General features: G+C 55.6%; 8 protein-coding genes across 8 annotated transcripts; 4 read left to right on the forward strand and 4 right to left on the reverse strand.

The window, feature by feature from the left end:
* Positions 1–911: 911 nt before the first annotated feature.
* ISF_08478 (hypothetical protein) lies at positions 912–3,542 on the forward strand (the record flags this gene model as incomplete). The annotated part of the gene is made up of 3 exons (XM_018852081.1): positions 912–1,023; positions 1,080–3,144; positions 3,197–3,542. The coding sequence occupies 3 exons, from the start codon at positions 912–914 to the stop codon at positions 3,540–3,542; spliced, it is 2,523 nt and encodes an 840-aa protein (XP_018700681.1).
* Positions 3,543–4,685: 1,143 nt separating this feature from the next.
* Positions 4,686–5,243, reverse strand: ISF_08479 (60S ribosomal protein L26; the record flags this gene model as incomplete). The annotated part of the gene is made up of 3 exons (XM_018852082.1): positions 4,686–4,964; positions 5,023–5,135; positions 5,225–5,243. The coding sequence occupies 3 exons, from the start codon at positions 5,241–5,243 to the stop codon at positions 4,686–4,688; spliced, it is 411 nt and encodes a 136-aa protein (XP_018700682.1).
* Positions 5,244–5,784: 541 nt separating this feature from the next.
* Positions 5,785–6,808, reverse strand: ISF_08480 (cytochrome-c oxidase assembly protein; the record flags this gene model as incomplete). Its single annotated transcript, XM_018852083.1, has 4 exons — positions 5,785–5,834; positions 5,906–6,356; positions 6,431–6,500; positions 6,585–6,808. 4 exons carry the CDS (start codon positions 6,806–6,808, stop codon positions 5,785–5,787), a joined length of 795 nt encoding a protein of 264 aa, XP_018700683.1.
* A 291-nt stretch (positions 6,809–7,099) lies between these two features.
* On the reverse strand, positions 7,100–8,759 carry ISF_08481 (amine oxidase; the record flags this gene model as incomplete). Its single annotated transcript, XM_018852084.1, has 2 exons — positions 7,100–8,466; positions 8,534–8,759. 2 exons carry the CDS (start codon positions 8,757–8,759, stop codon positions 7,100–7,102), a joined length of 1,593 nt encoding a protein of 530 aa, XP_018700684.1.
* Positions 8,760–10,676: 1,917 nt separating this feature from the next.
* Positions 10,677–13,978, forward strand: ISF_08482 (t-SNARE; the record flags this gene model as incomplete). The annotated part of the gene is made up of 5 exons (XM_018852085.1): positions 10,677–10,856; positions 10,923–11,338; positions 11,400–11,483; positions 12,329–12,569; positions 12,761–13,978. 5 exons carry the CDS (start codon positions 10,677–10,679, stop codon positions 13,976–13,978), a joined length of 2,139 nt encoding a protein of 712 aa, XP_018700685.1.
* A 1,204-nt stretch (positions 13,979–15,182) lies between these two features.
* ISF_08483 (Nulp1-pending protein) lies at positions 15,183–17,360 on the forward strand (the record flags this gene model as incomplete). Its single annotated transcript, XM_018852086.1, has 1 exon — positions 15,183–17,360. The coding sequence occupies one exon, from the start codon at positions 15,183–15,185 to the stop codon at positions 17,358–17,360; it is 2,178 nt and encodes a 725-aa protein (XP_018700686.1).
* A 3,814-nt stretch (positions 17,361–21,174) lies between these two features.
* ISF_08484 (Zn2Cys6 transcription factor) lies at positions 21,175–23,610 on the forward strand (the record flags this gene model as incomplete). Its single annotated transcript, XM_018852087.1, has 1 exon — positions 21,175–23,610. One exon carries the CDS (start codon positions 21,175–21,177, stop codon positions 23,608–23,610), a length of 2,436 nt encoding a protein of 811 aa, XP_018700687.1.
* Positions 23,611–24,015: 405 nt separating this feature from the next.
* Positions 24,016–24,711, reverse strand: ISF_08485 (NAD(P)-binding domain protein; the record flags this gene model as incomplete). Its single annotated transcript, XM_018852088.1, has 1 exon — positions 24,016–24,711. One exon carries the CDS (start codon positions 24,709–24,711, stop codon positions 24,016–24,018), a length of 696 nt encoding a protein of 231 aa, XP_018700688.1.
* Positions 24,712–25,698: the final 987 nt, after the last annotated feature.

Consider the following 25,698-nt stretch of genomic DNA (forward strand, 5'->3'; position numbering starts at 1 on the left):
TCTCTCCTCGTCCAACCCATCCGCCTTGACATCTCCAACCGCTCTCATCCATCCATCACTCTCCATCAGCCACAGTTTCCTATCTCGATTTCTCACAAAGACCGTTTCTAGATCGTCACTTTGACCGATCTTTGTATGCATACACGTGCGGTCGCAAATTGCTCTCGCTGGCAGCTGTTGGGTAAGTTCAGCATCTTCTCACTTCGTTGTCACCACCCCTCATGCACTTACCCCTCCCCAATCTCAGCCGCAATGAGCTTGACCTTGGCTCGCATTGCAATCCACTCCCTGAGCACCCATACTCTCTCATCAATTTCATTCTCGCCATGTTGCCGTCATCAACGTTTGCCTCGCCCTCCTGCCTCACTCGAAGAGTTCACCGCCTCGGTCTCCCGCCCTTGATACTGGCTTTCCTTGAAATCTTGTTGCCAACAATCTAAAATGGAGGAAAGCTTCCATTAGCATTATTTCAGAAACGTTATCAATATTACTCATCACGGCTCGGCATGACCCTCACACGTTCGAAAAAGTCGAAGCGGTTACTTCGCTGGCTGTCGGTGCTCCAGAATGAAGACCAAACTCTGGGGCCTTCTACGGCGCTTCTCATCAAATATTCCTTGCTTTACAATCATCACCGTTGCATCCAGGTCACAATACGATTGGCTGGCACACTGAACCTTCTGCACCGTCTCGCACCTTCAACCGGCTTGCCATATTTTCTCCAGTCACAGCTGGACGCCCAGAAAATTACTGACGGATCCAGAATTTGGACGCAGGTTGCCCCCATCCTGACCTTTATTCGTGCCAACATCCGTTCACCTGGATCTTCTCGAGGCTATCCCACTCTATTTGTGTGGTACTCGAGAGAAAACCATCGTTCATACCTGTTTTTCGCCTTTCTCCGAACCAAAATGGCTCCCGTCATCTATTCCGCGCAAGAACTGCTTCGAATGAGGGCTGTTCCCGCTAGGAAAGAGACATACGATGAAATTTGTCAGAAACTCCAAAAGGACCTTTCTATCGGTACGTTCCCCTTCACGGGTCACGTTGTCCCCGGCTGCTAACAGCCTGAGCCACAGAAGATATTCTGCGCTTTCCTGTCAACCGGCCCTTACCTTTGATCCCTGAAGAAGATACTGAGAAACTTGCGAGTGTTCCCAACGGCAATCCCACCCCCGTTCAACAACTCGATGGTACCGACTCGGAATGGAGATATCGCGGTCGGACAGAGAACGAATGTGGCGAGCCGCAGCCAATATCTGCCCCGCCAGGCCTCGTTGCCCAGAAGGATGAAGGCTTTCAACGGTTTTACAAGGCTGTGGTCTCGCCCACTCACGTCAGAGTTACGGCAGGTGGCCGCATTGTCCCAAATACAAGAGCCTCCTCATCGCCTACCTGCAAATGGGCCAAGGACAAGCCTCCTTCAGGCAGTCTGTTCCCTCCACGCCCATTGGAGCGGGAGACAGCTGAGAATGCGGTAGCAAATGGTGCTCAGTATCCGTTTGGGCCTTTCCCTTCTCTTTATCCTGGATATGCTCCTGCTATGCACGGATCCGCATACGCCATGTTCCCATGGCAAATATACAACACGTTTTGTCTGCCTGCACCTATGCCACAAACAGCGTTCTCTAAGCCCAGTGGCAAAGACAGTTCACGACACCAGCAAGACGGCGTCGATGACCGTCAAGAAGGAACAGAGCCTTCACCACACCAAGCTGCTGCCGCCCCGATGGATGTTAGCCGACCGTTTTATTTCAATGGCCAGTGGGCTATGCCACATAATCCATCTTTGTTTGCGTATGGCATGCCCGCGTTCTCGGGCTTTCCTCAGCCGTCCATGGCTGGGTCGGTCACAGCTCCCCCAGCAGTGCAGCCCACGCCCGCTACCTCAAACTCGGCTCCGGCCCCTTCATATTCTGTCGCACCTGCACCTGTCAAGCCGGACAAGCCTCTCACCGAGACTGTCAAGCCTATCCCGGCCGCGGCGGCATCACCAGCAACGCAAACTACAGCTTCACTGACAAACCCTCCTATCTCCTCAATTCGGCCCAGCGAAATTACCAAGAAACAAATTGATGTCCTCAAGGGATCTTTAAAGTACCTAGAAGATCAACTTCTATACAACAAACATCAAATTGATGAAAAATGGATGGAGTACCAGGCGCATATGGTTCGGCAGCAAGTGGACCAATTCGAAAAGAACCTGCAAAACCAAAAGAGCTTTGAAGAAGCCTATTACCCAAAGTCCAAGGAGAATTCTTCCACATCTTCGGCTTCTCTTGCCGCTGCGACTCCTTCTGCAGATGAAACACCCGCCCCTCTACCACAGGATGGTACAATCAACTCTGGCCAAAAGCCATGGCGTGAGAAGGATCGTGAATACTTTCAAACTCACCAAGGTATCAATTCCACCAAGTCAGTCAGCTTGTTCCCTCCAAAGAGACTTGGCAGTACCACAGAGCCTACCAAGAAAGCTTCCACGCTGCCTGTCCATGCAGCCCTTGCGCCTCCCTTTCAGCCGCAGAACGAAGGCTCCGTTCGTTCTTCGTTCTTCCAATCGCGACCTCTGGACACTCCATATCTCATCGGTATGATACCTACCGGAAGCAATCAAGAGAAAGCACGGGAAACTGGGTACCAATACGTGCGAGATCTTTCTAACGATGAGCTTCGTGCACGCCACATGTACTGGGGCAAAGCTCCTCATCACTTGCAGCGCGGTCTTCCGAAGTTCGATGGGAAAGACTTTTACCCACCCTCTCCTACGAGAGATCGAACATCTGAATCGAACGATTCACTACTGGATGTTCAATCAGAGGGCGACGGCCCACGAAGTGCTAATAATGTATCTGTTTATGACCCCTTCCGGTCCTTGGGCAGGCCAAGACAGCGCGTTCCCCGCGGCGCTCTCGGTCAGACAACCCAATCCGAGGCATTGGCCCGCAACTCGAGCTGTGGGAGCTCAGTCATAGAACGTGGCACGTCCTGCACCGGCAAGATTGGCCGCCAGTATGAGGATGCTCGCAAGAATATGGACCCAGTAGCAAGTACTGGCGCTACCTCTTCGAAGTTTAATTCGGATTCTGAAGAAGGTGACGATGGTCGCAGCATTCTCTTCAAGGGTCGCAAACCAACAGCCTCAGGGTGCGGCATCTACCCATTCCCCCGTGCCGTGCCCGATACTAACCAGTTGCAGGACCAAATCACGCAATGAAATATGGCAGAGTATGCTCAACAAGGGAAAATCCAGCGGCCAGGCAGCACCCAGCACGATTTCAGCTGCGACAGCACACGGTGTCCTGCCCCAATACCGAGGCCATGCGACCGCGTACCTTACTCCAACCATCGCGAATACGTCAACTCCGGCACGCGCTATCGTGGCAAATGGAAAGGCCGTCGATGGTGGCGATTTGATTCAGCTCAAGTCGACCGAAACAGTACAGACTGAGAATATGCCACCGATCGTGGCAAACGACAACGAGTCGATTCGCCAAGACAGTCTTCGCAAATTTAGTAACGCACAGGGAATATTGTCGCAGTAATTACGCCGTTATGATCAGATTCAGCTTCACCAACATTAAAAAGTTTTAGCTCGGGCATGAATTACACAAGCCATACTTACGACACTTGTATGAATAGCATCGCATCAGAGTTAGCTGTCCAAGGTTTGCATCACTTTGCTGTTCATCTCTGGGCTACATTTGAGCTGCAACTCTGAGTTGCAAGAATATAGGTACACGAGTGTAATCCGCTGTCTATTATTTCAGGCGAATATGGTGTTCTCTGCTGCAAAGTCGTGATGTTCGGCTTCTATATCGTGGCTTGTATGCCCCTTGAGAGCATTTATACGGCCGCGGACGCAGGGATTATGGTTAAATCGACGGGTGATGTCTTTGACATTGACTATGATATGCTTTTATACAACAGAGCATTCTATTAGATGAAGCAACAGAGGCTAGTTTTAATTGATGGATTATGCTTTACCTAGCTGTGCACCGCCGACAAAATGGGGGTTTGGCGCATAGTGACGCCAACCAAAGCAAGTGATGCTAGGTATGACAGTTATGTCTCTCACCATCAAATTTCCATAGTCATAAACGTTACTCTCGATGAAAATCTTCGGGCAAGAAGTAGAGGCCGTGATAGTAAGTGGCGACTACTTTGTTTACTCTTCGCCAGTCGTATACCTCGAAGACCATCAGGAAAGAAAAGGTCAACGCGGAGATATCCTAGCGGTGGACATGGCTTGCCGTGAGGCTAGCCGTCTACGAAGACTACGAAACCCCAATGGGAGTTGTTCTTGCACACAGATATCCTTGATCAATGGTGACCGAAGGTGGAAATGCGTCACGCTCAGCGAAAAGCATCGGACAGGAGAGCAGGACAGACTTCGGGAAACGCCTCCCATGGAGCACTTCACAGAATGATTGTGAAATGGCCATTGAGAACCAAAGAATTCTCAATTCATCTACCCTGCTGGGTTCCTCCTCTCTTCTGCTTGTTGGGAAAGAAGAGAGGGAAAATCCTATCGCGAAACATTAAATAAAACGCCGGAGTATCATGCCCATTTCCCGTATATCCCATTGTAGTGAATCCATTGGTTTCGTTTCCCAATGGTCAAGGTGTTTTTGTCGTCATCTCTTCCTTTTTTTTTGGTTCAAGTCATTGCGAAAGTGTGTAGGTGCTTAGGCGGTGACCTTGTTGGTGGCAGCGAGCTCGCGGCCGCGCTTGGAGCGGGCCAGGATGTCCTCACGGTCCTTGTCGAGCTTGAGCTTGGTGATGACAACGTTGGAGGGGTGGATGCCGAGAGGCACGGACTGGCCGGAGGCCTTGTCGCGGGTGACGCGCTCGACGTGGATGACGTATTTCAGGCGGTAGACGGAGGTGACCTTCCCCTCGGAGCCCTTGTTGGAGCCGCGGACGATGGTGACCTCGTCGTCCTTGCGGATGGGGATGGAGCGGACCTGAAGCGATTGATGTTAGGTGGGAAAATGCGGAACGGGAGGGTGAAATTGCGCGTACGTTGTACTTCTCACGGAGCTCCTTAGAGAGGGGAGCGCTCATGATGACGCGGCGCTGGCTGGAGGGGGCCTTGAAGTGAGCGGCGCGGCTCTTGCGGCGGGAAGCCGAGACGTCTTTTGAAGCTGGTTAGTCGCGGGAAACTCTCTCTGTCGTGATGCGGACGGCGATTGTGCCGCCGCAGCCATTGGTGGATTGAACTCACTGGTGTTGACCTTGACCATTTTGTCGGAGTTGTCGAAAAAAAGAATGTTTCGGCGTGGGAAGGAGTTTGTCGGCGTTGGGCGATGGAAGGGAAAAAAGAGCAAAAGAGAAGCCCAGTCAAAATGGCGCCCTAAATCTTTTTGGTGTGCTGGGCAAGCTGTGGGCGAAATTTAGACGAATGTGTGGGACACACGTGATTTGGAGGGTATATTTGGGGAGATTTGTTTGAGTTGTGGAGCGGCGTCGCCAGCGTTGAGGAAGACTCTGATTATGTAAGCAATCGACAAGAAGCAGCGAGAGATGGATTGCGATGAAAAGCTGTCGAAATCGCAGAGAATTCATCATTGCGTCAGATTTCGGCGGAGACTATCCTTGGACTAAGCTAACATGAAGAGGTATGATTGAGAATGTGGCGGTCGGTGCGAGTGACACTCGGAGGATGTGCATGGTCACTTCTCAGCTGAGTGCGAGAGAGTGTAGTGTATACATAGTATTTGTACAAATTTTCTATATGCAGGAGAGGTAGTGATACATGTTATGAACCGCACTGGTTCCAGTATTTTACAAGGTGGCAGGTGGAGTGAATTTGCCATTGTCGTCGTAGCGAGCTTCTGTTCATTGTATTAGCATCCTCTCCATACTGAAAGCGCCAAACCAAAACATTGGTCAGGCAAAAACGTACTGAAGAATGTGTAATTCAGCGTGACGGTCTCGACGCCCTTCATGTTGAGGTCCGTCAGCAGGTCCGGGTCGAGGTAGAAGAAGACGGGCATGTCGACCGTCTCGCCGGCCGCAAGGCGCTGCTCCTCGAAGCAGAAGCACTGGATTTTGCTGAAGTAAGGCGCGCACTGCGCCGGCGTGACGCTGTACGTGGCGACGCCGATGATGTCCTTGTCGCCGCGGTTGGCGGCCGTGTAGAAGGCGAGCGCCGTCTCGCCCGGCAGCACGCGCACCTCGCGCTGCTGCGGCGTGAACTTCCACGGCAGCACGTCGGACACGGAGGCGTTGAAGGTGACGCGGATGCGCTTGGCAGTCGTGACGGGCACCACGCGCGAGGAGATGTCCTGCTGCTCGCCGCCGGGGCCGCCGTGCACGCGGATCGGCTGCCCACCCCAGCCGGTCTGCTGGCAGATCTGGAGGTTCGCGCAGGAGTCAGTCAATCGAGTCCCTGCACTTCTCGGAAGCTCCAATAGTGAAATATCCGTACCATCTTATACATGGGGACAGAACCATACGACAGGGCAACGGTGCCGAGTATCGCGCTCAAGGTGTAGTTCCTATGCCATCCGTCAGCCGTGAGACCCTAATTGACAGACGTGCCAGCGCGGGGCGTCCAATTGATCCCTCTCAAAAGTCCATACATGACGGTTCTATTTTTCCTTTTGTAATGCTCGCGGATCCGCTCCATCGACAGTGCGTTCGGGTTTCCCTGGTGCTGGGCGCGGCGGGCCGTGATGCCGGACAGCCAGCGGCGGAGGGCGGAGGCATCGAGGCGCCGGGTCTGTGGACGCGTTGTCCGGCAGAAGAAGCAGGCCCATGGCGCCTGCGCCGCGGACTGCGCTAGCTGCCGTGTGGTGTTGTTCATGGCGGCGCGGACGGAATAATATTGTCGGGATGGAAAAAGCTTCGAGATGGGATGAGCAGCAGCGAAAGCTTCAGAGGTGTCAAATTTTAGTGGGTCATGGCCCGACCTCCAGAGGCTTGTTTCCGGGGAGCCTCGGAAAGAAAATTCCACATAGAGATTAAAAGTTGTAGAAAAAATAGATGATGAATTTCTATTATGTTTATGGATTGATGAGGAATGCAGGAGGAAAATACACGCTAATGCTGGTTGGATCAAATACAGAATATCATGGCACAAGGAAATCACGTCGCTCTAGTTGAGCTTCTTCTGGCAGGCCTTGGCACTGCCGTTCAACACGCTCCGTCTCTTTTTACCAACCAACGAGAAGCGGTCAAATGTTAGCACAATGAAGAGATGGATAAGGAGGATGAAGAATCGGAGGATATAGTCGGCCAGGCCAAGCTGCGGGCGCCTGCCGCGGCTGTAGGTCGAGTCCTTGAACTCAAAGGGCAGCTTGGCGCCGAGGTCGTCCTGGGCGACGGCGAGGCCGCTGCTGAAGCCGTCCTCGTGGAAGCCGTAGTTCGTCCATGCGCCGGCGTAGCTGATTCCGCGGCGGTTCTGGATGCGCGGGAGCGCGCGCTGGGCGCGGAACGCGACGGGCGTGTAGAGAGGGTGGGAGTAGAAGAAGCGGCCCTGGACGGCGGCCTGGCGCGGGCGCGTAAGCGGGTTGAGGGTGACGAGGACGTCGCCGAAGGGCTCGCGCGGGATGTGCTGCAGGATGTTCATGTTGTAGGTGAGCGAGACGCGGTCGAGGTTGGCCTTTCCGGTGGACGGCGAGGACTGCGTGAGGTAGTTCCAGGCGGCCCAGGCGCGGCGGCTGCGGGGCATGAAATTCGTGTCGGAGTGCAGCACGGCCTCGTTCTGGGAGGTCTGGAAGCAGCCGAGGACGGCGCGCTCGGCGGGCGTGGCGCTGGCGCCGAGGAGGGCGAGGGCCTGGTCGCCGTGGGTGGCGAGGACGACGTGGTCGAAAACCTCGGAGGTGCCGTCCTCGAGGGCGAGCAGCACGCGGCCGTCGGGGGTGTTGGTGACCTGCCGCACTGCCGTTTTGAGGTGCAGGTGGTTGGGCGGGAAGCCACGCATGACGGCGCGGATGTACGCCTGGGCGCCCTCCTTGATGGTGAGCCACTGCGGCCGCGCGGCGACGGTCGATAGCAGATGGTGGTTCCACATGAACCGGACGAGCGCGATCGCGGGGAAGTCGAGGCCGCACTTGTCTGGGCCGGTGCTCCACACGGCAGCGGCCATGGGCAGAAGGTAGTCGTCGCGGAAGGCATCCGAGTAGCCCTCGCGGGCGAGGTAGGCGCCGATGGTCTCGTCGCGATGGTGAGCACGCCTGGAGGAGAAATCGCTGCTGCTGCCGTTGCTATGGTTGGATAGGTCATTGTCATCATCGTCGTCGTCGTCATTAATGAGGAGGTCGAGGGCAAATTGGTTGAAGCGGACAATGTCAAAGATCATGCGCCACATGCGGGGAGAGAAGATGCGCCGTCGCTGAGCAAAGACGGAGGCGAGGTTCGTGCCGGCCCATTCAAAAGCACCGTGGTCTCTCGAGACGCCAAACGTCATCTCTGTCGGTTCCGTCTCTACGCCGATCTTGTTGAGGAAGTTGATGAAATTGGCTGTCGCATGGGTCAGCGGTCAGCGGTGGCGCTGAGAAGACGAGTTGTGGACGACGGCAGCGCTTACGGTAGGTGGCCGTATTGAGGACGATGAAGCCAGTGTCGACAGCCGTCTTAAACTTGCCGGCGCTCCATTGCACCGTGTTTGTGTGGCCGCCGAGGCGGTCGGCGGCCTCGTACATGTGAACATCGTGATATGTACGGTTGAGCGCCCAGAGGGCTGCGATGCCGGAGCAGCCGCTACCGACGATGGCGACCTTTTTTCTATTGAACCGGTTAACCGGTGCGCTCATGGTGAGAATTGCAGGTCACGGAGGGGGGAATTGGTGAATTAATAGGCAATTGGGCTATGATACGAGAGATGGACTCAGGTTGAATGAGAAAAGAGGAGGTCCTGGGATGGATGACGAGCTAGACAAAGCGGGAGCGGCGTTGTTGAGCTCGATCGGCAAAAGGCAGCTATGTATAGCGTGTCTTATCTGCAGCGGAGCAACACCCGAGGGCAAAAAGCAAGAGGACGGGAGAGGCAACGCATGCAGGTAGGTGGCTAGCTGAGAAGCTGGGCAGCTGAGAGGAGAGGCCGGGCAGCGAGCGAGTTGCGTCGCCGGAAGCGTCGTTTGAGGGGTACATGGTGGATGAGGTGTATTATGCAGGCAGACAAGTGTTGAACTTACATGTGATTGGAGTCTCCCATTGAGCGGGAGGGAATTGCTGAGGGCATTGGCGATGACAGGAGGATGAAGATGGAGGATGCTAAGAAAAAATAACAAGTTGGAGATGATGTAGAGCTTTGAGAAGAAAAAAGAGAGCAGGGGAAGAAATGAAACCAAAGATGCCGGTAAGAAAAATGTCCGAGAACAAAGCAAGGTGGGAGAGGATAGATAGGCAGAGAGGTAAAATAACTAGCAGCAGTAGTAACTGGGCAGACGGTAAACGCACGGCAATCTGCGTATGACCTGCGACGAGCGAGAACCCCAGGTTTTATCTCTGTGACGCTGTCGTCGACGTAATGATGCGACTAATAATCAGAGAAACTGCTTCCCACTTCCCAGCAGACCTGGCAAAGTGGCTAATAATAAAAAGGATCCCTGGTAAAATGGTTGAGGCTAGTGGAGGAACTTGGTCACTCGGACACTCCCGCGGGCGATTCCGAGGCAACCCCAACACTCAACAACCAGTAAGCTGACGATGTAGTGCTCACTTGATCGGTTTTTTGTGTTGTACATGCCTGAGCTCAAGAGACTTTCCCAAAGAAGATCCAAGAAAGCCAGCCACTTTGAGCCAGACAGAGGCTGATCGAGAGCAAAGAACGAAGGGGTTGCCAGATGCGCTGTCAGAGCACGCCCAGCCCTCTCACAAGAGGGTTTCACAGCGGCCGCGGGCACGGACAGCATTCTACGGTCATCATGTGCACGGGTCGAGTCCCGCGGATTACAATTGGGAATGCAGGGCATGTTTGGGGAGGAGATTTGAAGGAGTCCCAATTCTCCTTCATCCACATCTCTATCCACGTGTGGAAAAGTACCAAAAAACCATGGTCGAAATGTCGAGCACTCAACGGGATCGGGAAACGTCGGTTCGAATCACCAATTCTTAGAAGCGCCGTGCGAGATATTCTCACGCAATCCTTCTCCCCAGCTTAAATCAACTTGGCGTCAATTTGACAAGTAAATGTCACAACGTCAAGCCAGGTATTCTTCATGCTGGGTGATCAACTTTGAGGAAGAAGGGAAAAGAAGGTAAAATTCTGCTGCCTGAAGGACCCCCATATACTTTTTTTTTTCGGTGAGCGCCACAACCGTTGCAATCACGTGCAGGCGGACTTTAAAATGTGGCTGGGCTCCGTCCCGCTATGGGCCAAGTAGACAGGCGCTGGAACAACTGCTGGAACCTGCCGCACAGGCTGTGACATAACCGCCAGCCCCGACTCGTTGCTGCATCGCTGGCAACGGCTGACGCAAGGCGCCTCGATCCGCTTCCGTTGCATCCAAACCCTGTACATCATCCACCATCGCCAAAGTCGCTGACTGCAGTGTCGCTTGCTTCTCCTTCTGTATTATCCTGCTGCCTGGTCACCCTTACCGTCTACTATCCTTGGCTGCCACGGGCGAACCCGCCGGAACATCCTTTCCCGCTGCCTCGACTGAACGACTCTATCACCACCGGGCTCCCACACCACATCCGCAGACACCGCCGCCGCCGCCGCCGCCATGTCGAACCCTCTTGATAGCGACGCCGGCTCCGAGCTCTTTAACTCATATGAGGCAGAGCTCAAACTCGTCCAGGCCGACCTGTCGCAGAAGATGGACCAGATCCCTGAGCTATCGGGCGAGCCGCGCAAGGCCGCCATCAGCCAAGCCGAGCGTGCGCTCGAAGAAGCCGACGAGCTGGTACGCGCACTCCCTCTCTATCCATCCCCTCTCTTCTTTCGCAATTGACCCCCCTTCCCTCTCTAGCTCGGCCAGATGCGCCTCGAAAAGTCTAACATCCCCACCTCGTCCCGCGGCAAGGTCAACCAGCGCTTCCGCAACTACGAGTCCGACATCGACGCCGGCCGCCGCAAGCTCGCCGACCTGTCCTCGGACCGCGCCGCCCTCTTCGGCGCCCGCTACACCGACGACCCCGCGGGCCCCTCGGACATTCACCTCGAGCAGCGCCAGCAGCTGCTCTCCGGCACCGACCGCCTCGACCGCAGCACCCAGCGCCTCAAGGCCAGTCAGGCCCTCGCCAACGAGACCGAGGATATTGGCGCCGGCACCCTCGCCGACCTGCACCGCCAGCGCGAGACCATCCAGCACACCCACGACCGGCTCATGGAGAGCGAGGGCTACGTCGACCGCAGCGTCAAGACTCTGAGGGGCATGGCCCGTAGGTAAAGTCACCCTTGACGCTGCGTTTGGTAGGACGACATGCTGACCTTTTTTGTACAACAGGATGGCTACCAACAGGATAATCACAATCTCCATCATTACTGTTCTGGTCCTCTTGATTGTGCTCGTCATCTTTAGCAAGTTTAGGTAATGTCTTTTACGCGGGAGTTTGGGTTTGCCATGGTTTTGACTGCGGTACGAATAGAAGCCCTGCAGAGAATAGTGTAGGATTCATATAAATTAGCATCGATTATCATGCTGCGCGTGCAATCCAGTGCAAATTGCAATGTCTTTAGGGGGAGTGCATCGTCTAGTCTAACATCTAATCAAACAGATTTGGATTGCCAATGCGACAGGTGCAACGACGCATGTTGCACCAAACCGCATTTCCAATGCAAACTTGCTTTGATAAATGAGATTCGCCAAATCTCATTTAAGTTGCCCTTGCTATGTTGCACACCTCGCCTCGGTTTGCCGGTCTTGAAAGTCCAGCGATGCAGTTTAGGGTAATACACGGATAGTAAGCTAACGTTGCAATATTGGAGGCTGGCCAACGAACGAGCTTGTGCGGGGCTCCCCGCACACCCGAACATCAACCGTGCTTGTTTTGCACACACTCAGCCATCCAACCTGAAGAAACTTTGCCTCATAAAACACCACCTCGCCTCCTCAAGCTCTCGCCCTTCCACACTACCAACAATCATCATCTTCCCCCCTCTCCCTACTCCCCCCGCCTTGTGCCCTCCGGCACCATATCCTCAACTTACTATCCCTTTTTTTTCTTCACAGCGAGTTTGCTACGTTCTTGACGCAGCACTGCGCCTCCGCCATGTCGGAGTTTCTTGGGTTAGCTACCTACGCGTCCCTGCCACCTGGCTCAATCGCTAACCGTACCTCGAAGATCACGCATCTCCCTGATTTCAAAAAGCGATATCCGGTATGTCTATAGTATTTCTCACCTCTCGAGACTCCCAATTGCTGACAATTCCTAGCTACGTCGGCACGTTGCACGAGATCAACTCAGAAGAGTCCACAGTCTCCCTCGAAAATGTTCGATCGTTCGGCACAGAGGGTCGCAAAGGCAGACCCGAGGCGGAGATTGCCCCATCTGACCAGGTTTACGAATATATTGTATTCCGCGGCAGCGATGTAAAGGACCTCCGCATCGAGGAGCACCCTGGCATCAAGGAGAACAAGCCGCCTTCCGTCCCCGACGACCCAGCCATCCTTGGTGTAAGTAATGCACTACCCTCGCACTCACCTCCTGGTTACATGATGAAATATTACGGATGTAAACCTTTTGTCACAACTGATGGCGCAAACCATGTGGAAACTTTCCGTTGCCTTCCTTCTGATCTACCAACCACACCCCGCACTCCTTCATACGCTCAATTCAATCTGAATACCCGCTAACTCGAGTTCAGGCTCGTCCTCGTGGTGCACCTGGTGGAAACCAGAACATGCCGCCCCGCCCCCCCCCTACGGGACCGCAGGGACAACAATTCCCTCCCAACCCCAATTTCCAGGCCGGTCCTCGTCCTCCAGGCCCATGGAGTCGTGATGGCCCTGGCCCTATGCCCAATCCTGCATTTGGCAATATGCCATATTCTTACCCTCCTCCCCCGGGCTGGTTCCCTGGCCAAGGTTTCCCTCCTGGCGGTCCTCCCGGTGGTCCTCCCGGCGGCCCTCCTGGCGGCCCCGGTGCGCCTGGCCCTTGGCAAAATCAGCCTTTCCCTCCAGGCGGCCCCCAGCCCGGCCCTGGCCCTCAAGGCCCTCCTCAGGCCCTCAAGCCTGAGCCGAAGGCTGCTGAGGCGCCCGCTAGTCAGGATTCGAAGACGGCCCCTACGCCCCCGGTAGAATCGAAGCCGTCGACTGCAGCTGTCAAAGCCGCCGCCTCGAACCTCGGCGCCAACGGAGCGCCTGCCCCCAACCAAAGAAGCAACAAGGTCAATCCTGTGATTCCTCTGACCGGAGCCGGGGCTAAGCCCTTTTCCTTGCCCAATGTTGAACAGCGCTCAGCTCAGCCTGCCCCTGCTCCGACAGTGGCGCCAAATAGCGTTCAAGACGCCACCAGCGCTGCTCGAGCCGCCGTTGCCGTCGCCATGGCCCAACTTGGCAATGGTGCAGGTAACGCGATGGATAACCTGACCAACAAGGTTAACGAAATGAAAATTAACGCTGGGCGCGCGCCCACCGCTCCTCGCGGTCGTGGCCGTGGTGGTAGAGTCACAGCCGTGGCGACCAAGGTGGAAGTTCCAGCGTCTGACTTTGACTTCGCGGAGGCAAACAAGAAGTTCAACAAGGACGAAATCAAGTCGCCCGGCGAAGAAGCCGAAGGTGCCGAGGTCGAGGAAGCCGCCGGCACCGACGCTGCCGCCCCTGTATACAACAAGTCTACGTCCTTCTTCGACAATATCTCTAGTGAAGCAAAGGACAGAGCTGCCAACAACGGCCAGAAGCCTGGAGGTCGTGAGTGGCGTGGCGAGGAGCAGCGCAAGAACATGGAGACCTTTGGGCAAGGCAGTGTTGACGGTGGGTACCGCAACTACCGTGGTCGTGGTCGCGGACGTGGTGGTCGAGGCCGTGGTGGTCGTGGTCGTGGAGGCCGGCCTCAGCATCAGGTAACTGGCGGCGACCTATAGCGTGGGCGCCAATGTCCGATGCCTTGATCATATGATATTGTAACAACTATTAGGGGTTCGGAGGCCAGCGGCACGACTGATTTACGATCGTTTTTATTCCGTGAATCCACGGATTCTTCGGAGTATTTGGACACACAGGGCCAGGAAAGGCTTACACGGATTGGAGTTCGGACTGCATTGGAAGCACGACGAAAGGGGTTATAACAAGCGCAGATGGGGAATGATTTTCTAGCTGGATTAAGCGAACCAGTTTTAGCGTGGCGATTTGAGCCAAAGGTATATTATTTGACAGATTTATTTTATGAGGGGGATGGTACGACTTACGACGATACCCGTTGTACTGGGCAGCCTGCGTGGCTGGTGGTGGGATTGGGACCGGAGACATATCGGGATATCTGACTGTTGTCTGGCAACAAAGCAACCCAAAGAGCAAAAAAATCAATAAACAAATAAAGAGTCAATGTTGTGGCTAAAGCTATCGATTCGGTAAACCATGTAAGCGGATCGTGAGATGAGGGTGGATGGATATAATGGGGCATACGGCGCTCGGTGTGCCGATGAACGAGCTCTCTAGAAGCTGAAGGCGATTGACACGCGCTTCGGCGAGGATGTGCTGGCCACGCCTGACTAAGAGACCGGCCTCGAACTGCGTGCGTCCTCGAGTGAGCTCTTGAACCTCATGTTGGCTTAAGAGAAGATGAGGAGAGCTGGCTCTCGAGCGTGGGGGGCGGAGTGGTTTCGCGGAGCGGGAAGCATGGATCTCTGGGTGAAATAGCGATTGACAATGCATCTGCAAGGTGGAAGCTTGATTACTGAGACTAGGTATTTGCAATTAATTTCTGGCAATTGTTAAAATTGAGTTTATGATTTCTGCCCGTTCTCGAAAGTCTTGTCAAGTTGGCAGCGCTCCGACCCGCAATAAAACGTCATGGCTCCTTGCCGGCGTGACTCGAAGCTTACCTTGCCTCTTTTCAACGTCGGCGTCGGCGAATTCATCTTCGGTGGGCGGTGTGCGCTGCAATTGTTTAGAGATCTTACGATATAGAAGGCTTTTCCACCACGTTTGAAAAGTTCAAGTTTTTTTCCTCTCACGCACCTACGATTGTGCTACAGCCGATCAACTTTAAAATCCAGGGACCCCGCCATCGAATCCCTCTCCCCCTCTGTCGCGCGACACAGAGAAAAAAAATCAACGCCCAAAAAAATGTCGAGCCGCCAGCTGCGTAGACTGCAAAAGCAGCGCGAGCTGGAGGAGGCATCGACGAGGAAGCCGATTGTCGAATCGGATCAAGGCGAGAAAGGTAGCGAGGACGAAGAGCCCGCGCCGCCCGCCACCCGTCCAAAAACGAACCTATTCGCCGCTCTCGGTGGCGATGACGACAACGACGACGACGACGACGCGGACGAAGAAGACGAGGGCGGCGCTGTAATTGAGCCTGCGGCAGCTAGCGAGCCGAAACCGTCAGCAAGCGCAAAGAAGAGCAAAAAGAAGAAGAAGGCTAAGAAGAAGGCAGCGGCCGCGGACGCTGCCGCTGCGGGCAGCGAGGAGGAGGACGAGATCGACAAGGCCATCAAGGCTCTCAAGACAGCCAGCGTCGGAAAGGGCGACGCCGCAGCCGCGCGAGACGAAGACCGGGAGCGCCGGGCGATGGCCTCCAACGGCATCCTCCAGATCAACACCTACCACCTGCGGGCGGTCAACGAGATGCGCAACCTCTTCGGCCGCGAGGTCATCGAGTCGGCGGAGGCCGAGGAAGAGCAGCAGCAGCAGCAGCGCCTGCGCGGCGGCCGCGGCACCCAGGGCCTGCAGCTGGACCTGGAGACGTTCCTGCGCCTGCAGCCGCCCAACGCCAAGAAGCTGCCCGAGGTGTCGCTGCGGCGCAACGTCTTCGTGCAAGGCCGCGACCACTGGCCGGCCGAGTCCGCCGGCGGCCTGACCATGAAGCAGATCGGCGCGGCCGACGGGACCACCACCGAGTACGCGTACCTGCACGAGGGCGGCTACGACGGCCTGCAGACGCTCTTCTTCGCGTGCGTGCAGCTCGGCGACCCGATGCGCATGGTGCACCTCCTCAAGCGCGCCCCGTACCACGTCTCGACGCTGCTGCAGGTCAGCGCCGTCGCCCGGCAGGACCAGAACAACGCACTGTCGGCGGAGCTCTGCGAGCGCGCCCTCTTCGCCTTCGGCCGCGTCACCACGTCGGCGTTTCGGCGGGACCTCGAGCGCGGCCGCGCCCGGCTCGACTTTCGCCGGCCGGAGAACCGCCAGCTCTGGCTCGCGGGATACCACTACCTGCGCAGCCTGCTGCGCAAGGGCACGTACCGCACCGCGCTCGAGTGGGCGCGCCTGCTCTACGCGCTGGACCCTCGCGGCGACCCGTACGCGATGCGGCACTACCTGCACTTTTTGGCCGTGCGCGCCCACGAGTCCGCGTGGCTGCTCGAGTTTCTACAGGATGTGGAGGAGGAGGAGGAGGGAGACGGCGGCGTCGCGCATGAGGACTTTGTCTACGTGAGGCAGAGCGCGGTGCTGGCGAGGCTACAGATGGGCGAGACGGAGACGGCGCGGAAGGAGCTCGCAGAGGGCATGCGGCGCGTGCCCTGGCTGTACTGCGCGCTGTTCCAGGAGCTCGGCCTGGACGCGCCGCCGTCCATCTGGGGCATCCACGCCGCGTCCGACGCGCGCCAGTTCTGGGTGAAGCTGTACCTGCACTTCGCCAAGGACCTCTGGAACAACACGCAGGCGACGGCGCTCCTCGTGCAGGTGGCCAAGGGCCTGGAAGAAAAGGTCCGCGTCGCCGACCTGCCCGTCGACGACGCGCCGCCGGGCCTCGACGCCACGCGGCTGGTCTACCTCGAGGGCCAGACGGGGCTGATCGCCTTGGCGCCGCGCGCGCTGCTCGACCGCCAGCCCAACTACGACTTTGACCCCATGCCGCCGGCGGAGGAGGACAATGTGTTTACGTATTTGGGCACCGAGCTGCCGTGGGCGGAGCGGCGCCAGCGTTCCGCAGGCAACGACGACAACAACACGGTGGACGTCCAGGAGGTGCTGGAGCGCATGCGCAACAATCTCATCGCCCAAGGTGGCGGCGGTGGCGGTGCTGGTCGACCGGTCCAAGGGTTTGGCGTCGCCGGACAGATTGAGGACGAATCAGACTACGACGAGGAGACAGACGAGGAACTGCGGCGGGATCTGGAGGAGCACGCGCGCAGGAGCAGGGAGCCGGGCTACCTGAACCAGCTGATGCAACTGATTGGCATCGGTGGCGGCCGCGGCGGCGATCCCGCGGCCGCGACGCAGGGCGAGGGTGGTGTGGAAGAGGAGGACGACGAGGTGCCAGGGGCATGGCCAGGGGGGCAAGAGGCAGGGCGAGGATAGATGAAAAAAAGTTTCAGTGGGGGGAATATTTTGATATCACCGCATTGAATGGGCCGCATATAACGTGCGGTTGTTATGAAATAGGAGCGGCAGATGGGGAGATTAGTTGAGAAAAGGGCGGAACAGAAAAATAAATCAGTCAAAAGGAAAAATGAAAAAAAAAAAAAAAAATAATGTTAAAATTAGTGGTGGTTCCTGGAATGAGATTGGATGTCGAATGTGTCAATGGAGACGAGAGCCATGACACCTACATAGCTTACCTGGTTGATCGTGAAGCAAATTCTACAATTCTGGTACATTCTATTTGGAAGCTTGATATTCTCCATCATAATGACGTTGTAAAAGTTTTGCGCGGGACCAACGCCGTGGTGGCGTCGGCACTCGCGGTTCTCGTCGAGCAAAAGACACCCCGGCTCCGAGCGGATGTGCTGGTGGTGGTGGGCGGGCCGGCGTGGTGGGATTATTTCGGCCGATTTGTAAGTTTTTCTTGTGGAAAGGGGGAAGATGCATCCCTTTTTCCGTCCACTCATATCCTGAGATTGCGAGACAATCCCATACATCTCCTCTGCACATGTTGCCTGATTTCTGCACGGCAGCGGACTTGTCTTGGGTCAGTTGGCTTTCCCTTTTCCCCCGCCCGTGGTCGCGTGAGAGGTTGAGAAACGAAGCCACGCAGTTCGGCTCCGCGAGCGTGCTTTAACAAGCTCTCGCCATCTGCCGGCATGACGCGCGGCTTTGATACATGTTATCATATAGTTAGACGTCTATATTCTGTTGATGGAGTCGCAGCTCGGCTACAGGCAGACCCGGGGCGAGACGGCGTGCGGAAGTGGATCCGGGAGTTCCTTCTTTTTTCTTTTGTGAGATGGAGAGCGGCAAGTACCGCGCCTAGTTGAGGTGAACCGTTGGGCCTTCACTTCTGTTCGCTTACTGTGGATGCCAGGTAGATCCCGCGACGCCAAGTAGAGACCCTGTCGAGAGGCGAGATGCGCAAGCTCCTCGATGGAATATGGGCTGGAATAATATACGATCAGGAAACGCGAGTTGAGAGCGGCCCCTCACTGTTGTTGGTGGCGTGATGCCGCGCAAAAAAGACCTCCTTATCGGGCAACGACCGAGTTGGAGGGGCGACGCCAGGATGCACATCCGCCACAGGAAAGCCACCCCCCTGCAAGGACAAGGCGTTTTGATGACGCTGCCGATTCGGCCGGAAAGGTGCGCCAGCTGATCTTCCTCATTGCTCGCCCTATCGCCTCTCTGCAATCAGCTCTGCCGATTCCGCGTATGGCAGGAGAGCGGCAGTGCAATAACAGTTGTTGTAATTCGTAGGAAACCCCGGATTTGCGGAAAGCTGGGCAGATGCTGCTGTACTGTAGCCGGCAGATGCGGCGCTGTACGATGTACGGACGCACGGCTGCATGGCGGGCTGATTCGGGGGAAAGGAGAGTTGTGGTACCACTCCAAGACAAGACAAGGCATTGTGCCTGGGATGGGACCTGGTACAAAGAGGACAAACGAAAAAATCGAACAGAGACAGGCTGGCAGGCAAGACGGCGATGCATCGAGAACCACCCGGGCTCCCTCTATTTCGAAGCATAATGGCTTCGGGCTGGTACTCGTCGAGCATGGTTCCCACATTGCCGCAGCTGCAAAAAGCTACTTCTCATGTCAGCCCAGCCGCATCACTTGAGTGGCCAGCGGCTCGGGTGTGTGCGGATGGGTTGCGCCGGACCGGAGCGATTACGCGCTGAACAACTAGGAAAGCAAGGACGAAAAAGAGGATGAAGGACATTGGCTAGCATATGGAGCGAAGCTAGTAGACTGGGAACCGTCACCGCTCTGTGCCTCGCCCGTCCGAGTCAGTCTTGCTGCCCATTCGCTGGGGCCAGTAAATTTGTCCCCTCTCGGCCGAACCCGCCGTTTGCGATTGTCACCTTCTTTTCCTGGGGCGTATGCATTGAAGGGAAATTATTGGCAGGTGACTTGCGATGGACCAAAACTCTAAAGTATGGTTATTAGGATCCGCTTATGAAATTGGTCTTCGCCGACGGTAGTGATTTTCTGGAGAGGCAGCATCCGTATTACTCTGTTTATTAGCTTGTAATAAATGCAGAGTGTATAACTAGGAGCGGATTCACCTGACTGGAAAGGGGCGTGTTGCTCCTGTGGCTGCTGGAGTAACAGACGTGTTGGCAATGACGAGGTGTTCGATCGGCGAGGCGGGTAGGGAGCTGGACTTGTTATCGATATCATGGCGCTGCTACCATGTACTGGGATTCGAAGGTGATACATTGGCTGGTGCGATACATGGAATCGTGCGGTTGCAAGGTGCAAGCAAGGTCTATCTGGAGATGCCATCATGCATCTGTAACTCCCCGCAAAGGGGCGTTTGCACTCAGGAGGGAGGATCCGCCTGTTGGCAGGCGCTGCCAACTGCCTGCTATGTACATATGTACATACATAGCTGTAACCGTATCTGCCAGCCGCCAGCTGTCGGCCCACCTCACAGCGCCCGCCCGCTGTCCTACACGGGCGCATCGCCGTTTGTTTTGCCTCGTTCTTTTCGCAGTATACCTGTATCTGTGGATAAATTTGGAGCCAGGTCTTGTACTACTCCGTATTTCCCTTACCTACAACAAACACTTGATTACTTCCCGCACGTAGTACATCACTATCCTTTCCACTTCATCATCCACTTCATGCAAGGTTGCCTCTCCATCATCAATATAAGCGTCATTCTTATAGCCAGCTCGGCATTCTTGCCGCTTCTTTGCGATGAATGGCAGACACCTAACAAGGCCATCACACGACCTCTCTTTGACTTCGATGCTCCGGCTTCGGTCCATGTGCTACCAAGTACAGTCTTGCAGGCAACTTACCATATCCGTCAAAGGATCATCAAGTCTCGGTTCGCAATCCCTGGTCGCCACGATTCCGTCAAGGTCCGGGCCCCCGTTGCACGTTGAAAGTGACCAGCTTTGATTTGGGCTTGCTATTTAATCGTTGCGCCGCGCTCCGCCGTGTCCACTCACACTCCTACCACTATCCGCACGATTTCTCACAACACACACACCAGGTCCAACTGCCACTAGCAACTAGCTAGAATTAGCTTGCCCATCCTTGCTCTTCGTTTCTTCGGCCGAGTCGCGGAAAGCCCGTTTTCTGACCCAGCCCAACCCAACCAAGAGACCACTCGAAAACCACCCAGATCGGCTCTCTCGCTCTCTCGCTCTCTCTTCTCCTTGAGCGTCCGACCTGCCGTTACATTCCCTTCTGCACCCACCTTCTTCAAACTACTTCACGCGCGCCACCTACCTATCTACTCAACATCGCAGGAAAGCTTCTGCCGCCGCTTCCAGTTACTGCAAAGACGGACTTTGCTTAGGTACTTTGCAGCTTGGCACTGTACTAACTTAGCACCAGTCTCCCGCCCACCCAGCAGCCATCATCTGACGGAATCGGGCCAATCGCCCGCTCGCCCTCCGTGGCCTACTCTGTGCGCCCGCAGTTGCGCCAGAAAACACCGACGGGTGTCGCAATTCCAACGAACACTTCACCACCCCTGAGACTTTCGTTTTTGAGCAACGATTTGGAGTTTACATCACTCTCCATCGGTGTCAGCCTCTCGAATCGCCGTCCCATCACTTGCGCATTCCGTGCCTCGTGCGTCGCTGCGGCATGTCCTCTCTCTGCTTGACGAAACCGGCTCCAACCACTCTCGAATAACATTGCGCCGCCCTAGCAGCCCAGCGTTTCTCCGACCTCGTCTCGCGAGCATTCTCTACGCGAATCCTACGTTAGCTTCATCACCATAATGGGTGCTGCGGGCCAGTTTGATGGCCCCCAGCAGCCCAAGCAGCAGCCCGGGCCGCCGGTGCACCTGCACTCCGTCCCGGCGCACGGCGCCGCATCACAATCGCCGCATCCGCAACAACAGCCGCTCCAGCAACAGACACCACAACAGACGTCGCAACAGCAGCAAGTCGCATCCCAGCAGCCCCTATCGAACCCTCATTCCCAGCAGCGTAGCGTCAAGCGACCCCGACCCGTCAAGTCCTGCACCGAGTGTCGTAAACGAAAGCTCCGATGCGACCGACTCTGCCCTTGCTCGCAGTGCCAAAAATCGAATCGCGCCTGCAAATACGCAGCAGATGCGGATGGACAGCCCGAGTCTGACGCCTCCGACGTCGAAGTGTCCGAGCCTGGCCGCCCTCCGAAGCGCAATTGCCCACCAGGCACTACACCCTCTGCCACCTCCAATGTAGGCGACTTGAGCAGCCTTGCTGCTGTTGCGGCAGCTGCTAAGAACGGCGATGCTTCTGGCCTGCCATTGCTAGAAGAGCTCTCTCTGCGAATGGAGCGGCTAGAAAAGCAGGTCCTTGTTCGGAGCCCGGCTGTGACGGATCTGAGCGCGGGCCGGGTCGTCGCGGCTACCGCGGATACGATTCGCGGCCTCAGCGTTAAGAATGGCGCCAAAAGGACTCGTTTCTTTGGGCAAGGGAGCTCTAGGATAATTTTCAACTTGTTCGACGACGCCAAGGCCTTTATTCACCAACATCGAACCATCGCCGGCGGCCGCGAGGTCTTGTCTGACTTTCGAGCTGCTCATCACTTCCTGCACGACCATTATGCCAAGGCTCTGACCCCGATCTCAGTCTATGTTGATTCCATGATGCCTATTCAAAAGCGCATGACTGACATCCTGCCTCCAAAGAGTACTTGCGATCGCCTGGTCGCATCTTATGTGGATTCTTCGGAGACTATTTATCGTATTCTTCACATACCTTCATTTATGGACCAATACAACTTGTATTGGAGTGGCAGACAGCAGTCCGAATTCTTTCTGCCGCAGCTTCTGGCTGTACTGTCGACAGCGTCTCGGTTCGAAACGAAATCTAAGGGAATTCTTCACGAGCGCGTCGAAGGGGTGCACAATCCTACTAGCTGCGCATTAATTCGAAGCTGGTTGGATAGCCTAAAAGGCAAGCAGCGTGTGGAATTTGAATCCTTGCAGGTGGAAGTACTGCTTTTGCACGCCCAGCGAATGGTGACGCAACGCACCAATGAATTATGGGCGCAACTTGGCTACGTTGTGCGGAATGCCATGTCTATGGGACTGCACCGTGATTCTTCCGAATTCGGCCCTCGCATGACCATCTTCCAGGGTGAACTCCGCAGGCGACTCTGGTATACCATTATGGATATGGATGTTCATCTATCGATTGCTTTGAACATGCCCACAACAATGCGAGAAGGCGACTTTACCTGTCGACCACCGCGGAATCTGGACGACGTGGAACTGTTCGAGGGCATGCGAGAATTACCACCAACCAAGCCAATCGACCAAGTTACGGACAACCAGTTGCAGGTGTATGGCGCGATGACGCTACCAGCGCGGATGAAAGTGGCCTATTTGGTGAATAATATTGACTCCATACGAGACTACCAGGAAGTACTAGACGTGGGCATCAAGCTAGACGGCTTTCTTGAAGATATCAACCACCTATTTCCCCGCCAAGGAATACTCAACGACACACAAAAAAACAAGATGTGGAGGTCGCGTGTTATTCTCGACATGCATGTCCGTCGCCCCCTTCTTGCGCTGTATCGCAGTTTGGCCATGGGTACACCCGACGCGCCTTCCCAAATCACACGGGCGCATCTCCGATCATCGATGGTGATTCTAAAATACCTCGACGAAATCGACCCGCGGCATTCATTCTTTGACATCATTGCGGCCATGTACCACCAGATGCTGAAGCACGACATCGTACAAGCGGCGCTGAGTGTCTGCTACTATATCCAGCTATCGCACCGAAGTGTTGACAACATGATGGGTGGCCATCCGGGCCAGTCGCCAGAGTATGGCGGCGACAATTATCCGCAGTATAAGCCCGAGAAGCTGTCTATTTGGTCACCGGAACGACTGATAAGCACGGTGGAAAAGTCAATCGAGATTTTGATCCGGCATGCAAGCGGCAACGACACCAAGGATCTTCTGACGCTGGCGCTCGTTCTGGAGTCGGTGCGGAAGCCGGACCCGCGAGCCGAGGAGATCGTGCATGGCCTGTACGGCGTGCTGGACCTGCTGCTTCGCTCGGCGAACACCACACTTGACAAGGTGCGCTCTGTGTCGCCTCGCGAAGCTTTCAGCCCTGACGGGTATATGCATGGGCACCCGCAGATGAGTAACCCTGCGGCAGCGGCGCAATATTTTGGCGGCTGGCTCATCTGGGATGGATGGGACTAGCGTAGGCCACTGACGCATATTTGCATTTGAATAGGAAAATTGGGGTAATGTAATGCATTGGGTGTTGGGGCACTGGACTGTGTTGTGGCGTTTGGATATTACGTCGCTGCGGCTAACTTTGCCAATGAGTTTGATGTTTACGATACGGCCTCAAGGACTGGAGATGCTGTTGCATTTGCAACTTGGTATACCTGGGCCTCTTGCTATGCTTAAGGAAGAACATACGGTCCTAAATTGTTGCATTTGTTATGTACATCTGTTCAAAGACGCTGTATCTGGGACGAGCTTGGACGAGCTGGACGAGCGGAACGAGGATGATTTAACAATTGTGTCTATCTAAAATATCTACCATCACAGAGATGTATATCAAGCAACCTGTACCATGGGAAACCAACGTAGTAGAACCTAATTAACCAGAACTGGTGACCTCCCATCCCAGGTGTCCTGCTCAGCTGCGAGGACTAGCCACAGCGCCAGGCTCTGCCTAGTGAGCGCATCCATGAAACCCAGACCCTTGCCGTCGTCCGGCAGCACCCTGACCGGCGCCGGCTCCGCCCCCTCCTCCTTCTGCTCCGTCAGGCGTCCCGCGCGCGCCAACACGAACCTCCGCCCCCCCTCGCGCACCACCTTGTCCACCTTGTCGTGGTCCTCCACGCCGAAGCGCATCGGCGTGCGGCTGAACAGCACCTTGAACGGCCACGCCAGGGCCGCCCACGAATCCCCCGCGCCGAGCGTCGAGTTGACCACGATCTTCGGCGCCGGGCCGCCGATGGCGTCGATGGCGGCGAGGAGCGTAGAGGCGGCGCGGGAGAGGAGGTCCGCCGGGGTGTTGGGGCGGAGAGGCGCAAAGGGGCTGGTGGAGGTGCGCGGCAGGCCGAGGGTGAAGATGACGGCGGAGGGCGGGGAGGGGCCGGTGGTGAGGGCGCGCCGGACGTCGGCCTGGGAGAGCGGCGAGCCGGTGACGAGGGTGAGGCCGGGGCGGGGAGGGGTGGAGGAAGTGGGGGAGCGGACGAGGGCGGTGACGGTGTGGCCGCGGTCGAGGGCGGCGGAGATGGCGAGGGAGCCGTTGCGGCCGGTGCCTCCGGTGATGTAGATGTGCATGGTTGTGGAAGGGTGTGAGGATTGTATAAGTGGGTGATGAAGCGGACGAAGCACGTAAAGATGAAGTTGGACTGCGGAATTGAATTGAATTGTTTTTTCTAAGAGCTGATGGACTGTATTTATAGATGGTTTTGAAAAACTTTTCATTATTTGGCTTACGAATGGATTTGTGTCGGTCGGATAGTCTGTTGCGGTCATGGCCATGGGACTCGGCCGATAAGGAGAGTTGGAGTTCGCGATGGTTGGTTTTTTGGTGTTTAGTGCGGCTGGTGGCGTTGGTGACTCGGCCGACTGGTCGGGCAGAGTTGCGCCGGGTTTGTGAGGCTGACAAATTTTTAGCAGGAAAGCAGTTGTGAGTTGTCGTGATAAGGACGTATGTAAGTCCGTCACGTTTGTAAGTGGGAGGATAAGTTGTGAAAACTCTGATTTGGAGGTTTAAGAGATGCGGGATTCATTTTTGACAAAGGATTGCGAGAACGGTCTGTGAGTGTAATCAGGCCATGCTTCAAATGTAAACTTCAGCGGCCATGCAGCCTGTGCGGGAGACCGATGGGCCGGACCTCGGTACCGGAATGCGACTGGAGGTTCTGGAAGTGCTGGACAGGCTACGTCACTTTGGGTATCCGTAATTGTTGTCACTGCGGCTATATAGGCAGACATTAGAACGTTGGCGAAAAAAAAAAAAAATACAGGAGACAAAAAGTGGGAGAGTTATATTGTAAAAGGGGACTGGTGAATAGTTAGCATTTATTCACATGATTGCAATATTGAACCTAGGCGGGCAATGTAAACGCGCCGAGAGCCTGAGGTTCGGTTGTATTGGTAAATAGCGTTGAGAAGCGGCTATATGCTCCCCCAGAACCTCCTCGGCCAAGCCCCAACCCACTGCAGTTCCAGTTCCAGTTGCCACTAACGATAGAAGGCCAGTGCGGGGAGCCGGATGACGGACGGGTGGCTTTTTGTTGCACGTCAATTCTATCGCTGATG

The sequence above is a fragment of the Cordyceps fumosorosea genome (assembly GCF_001636725.1).
Source record: "Cordyceps fumosorosea ARSEF 2679 chromosome Unknown scaffold_31, whole genome shotgun sequence".
NCBI classification, from domain to species: domain Eukaryota; kingdom Fungi; phylum Ascomycota; class Sordariomycetes; order Hypocreales; family Cordycipitaceae; genus Cordyceps; species Cordyceps fumosorosea.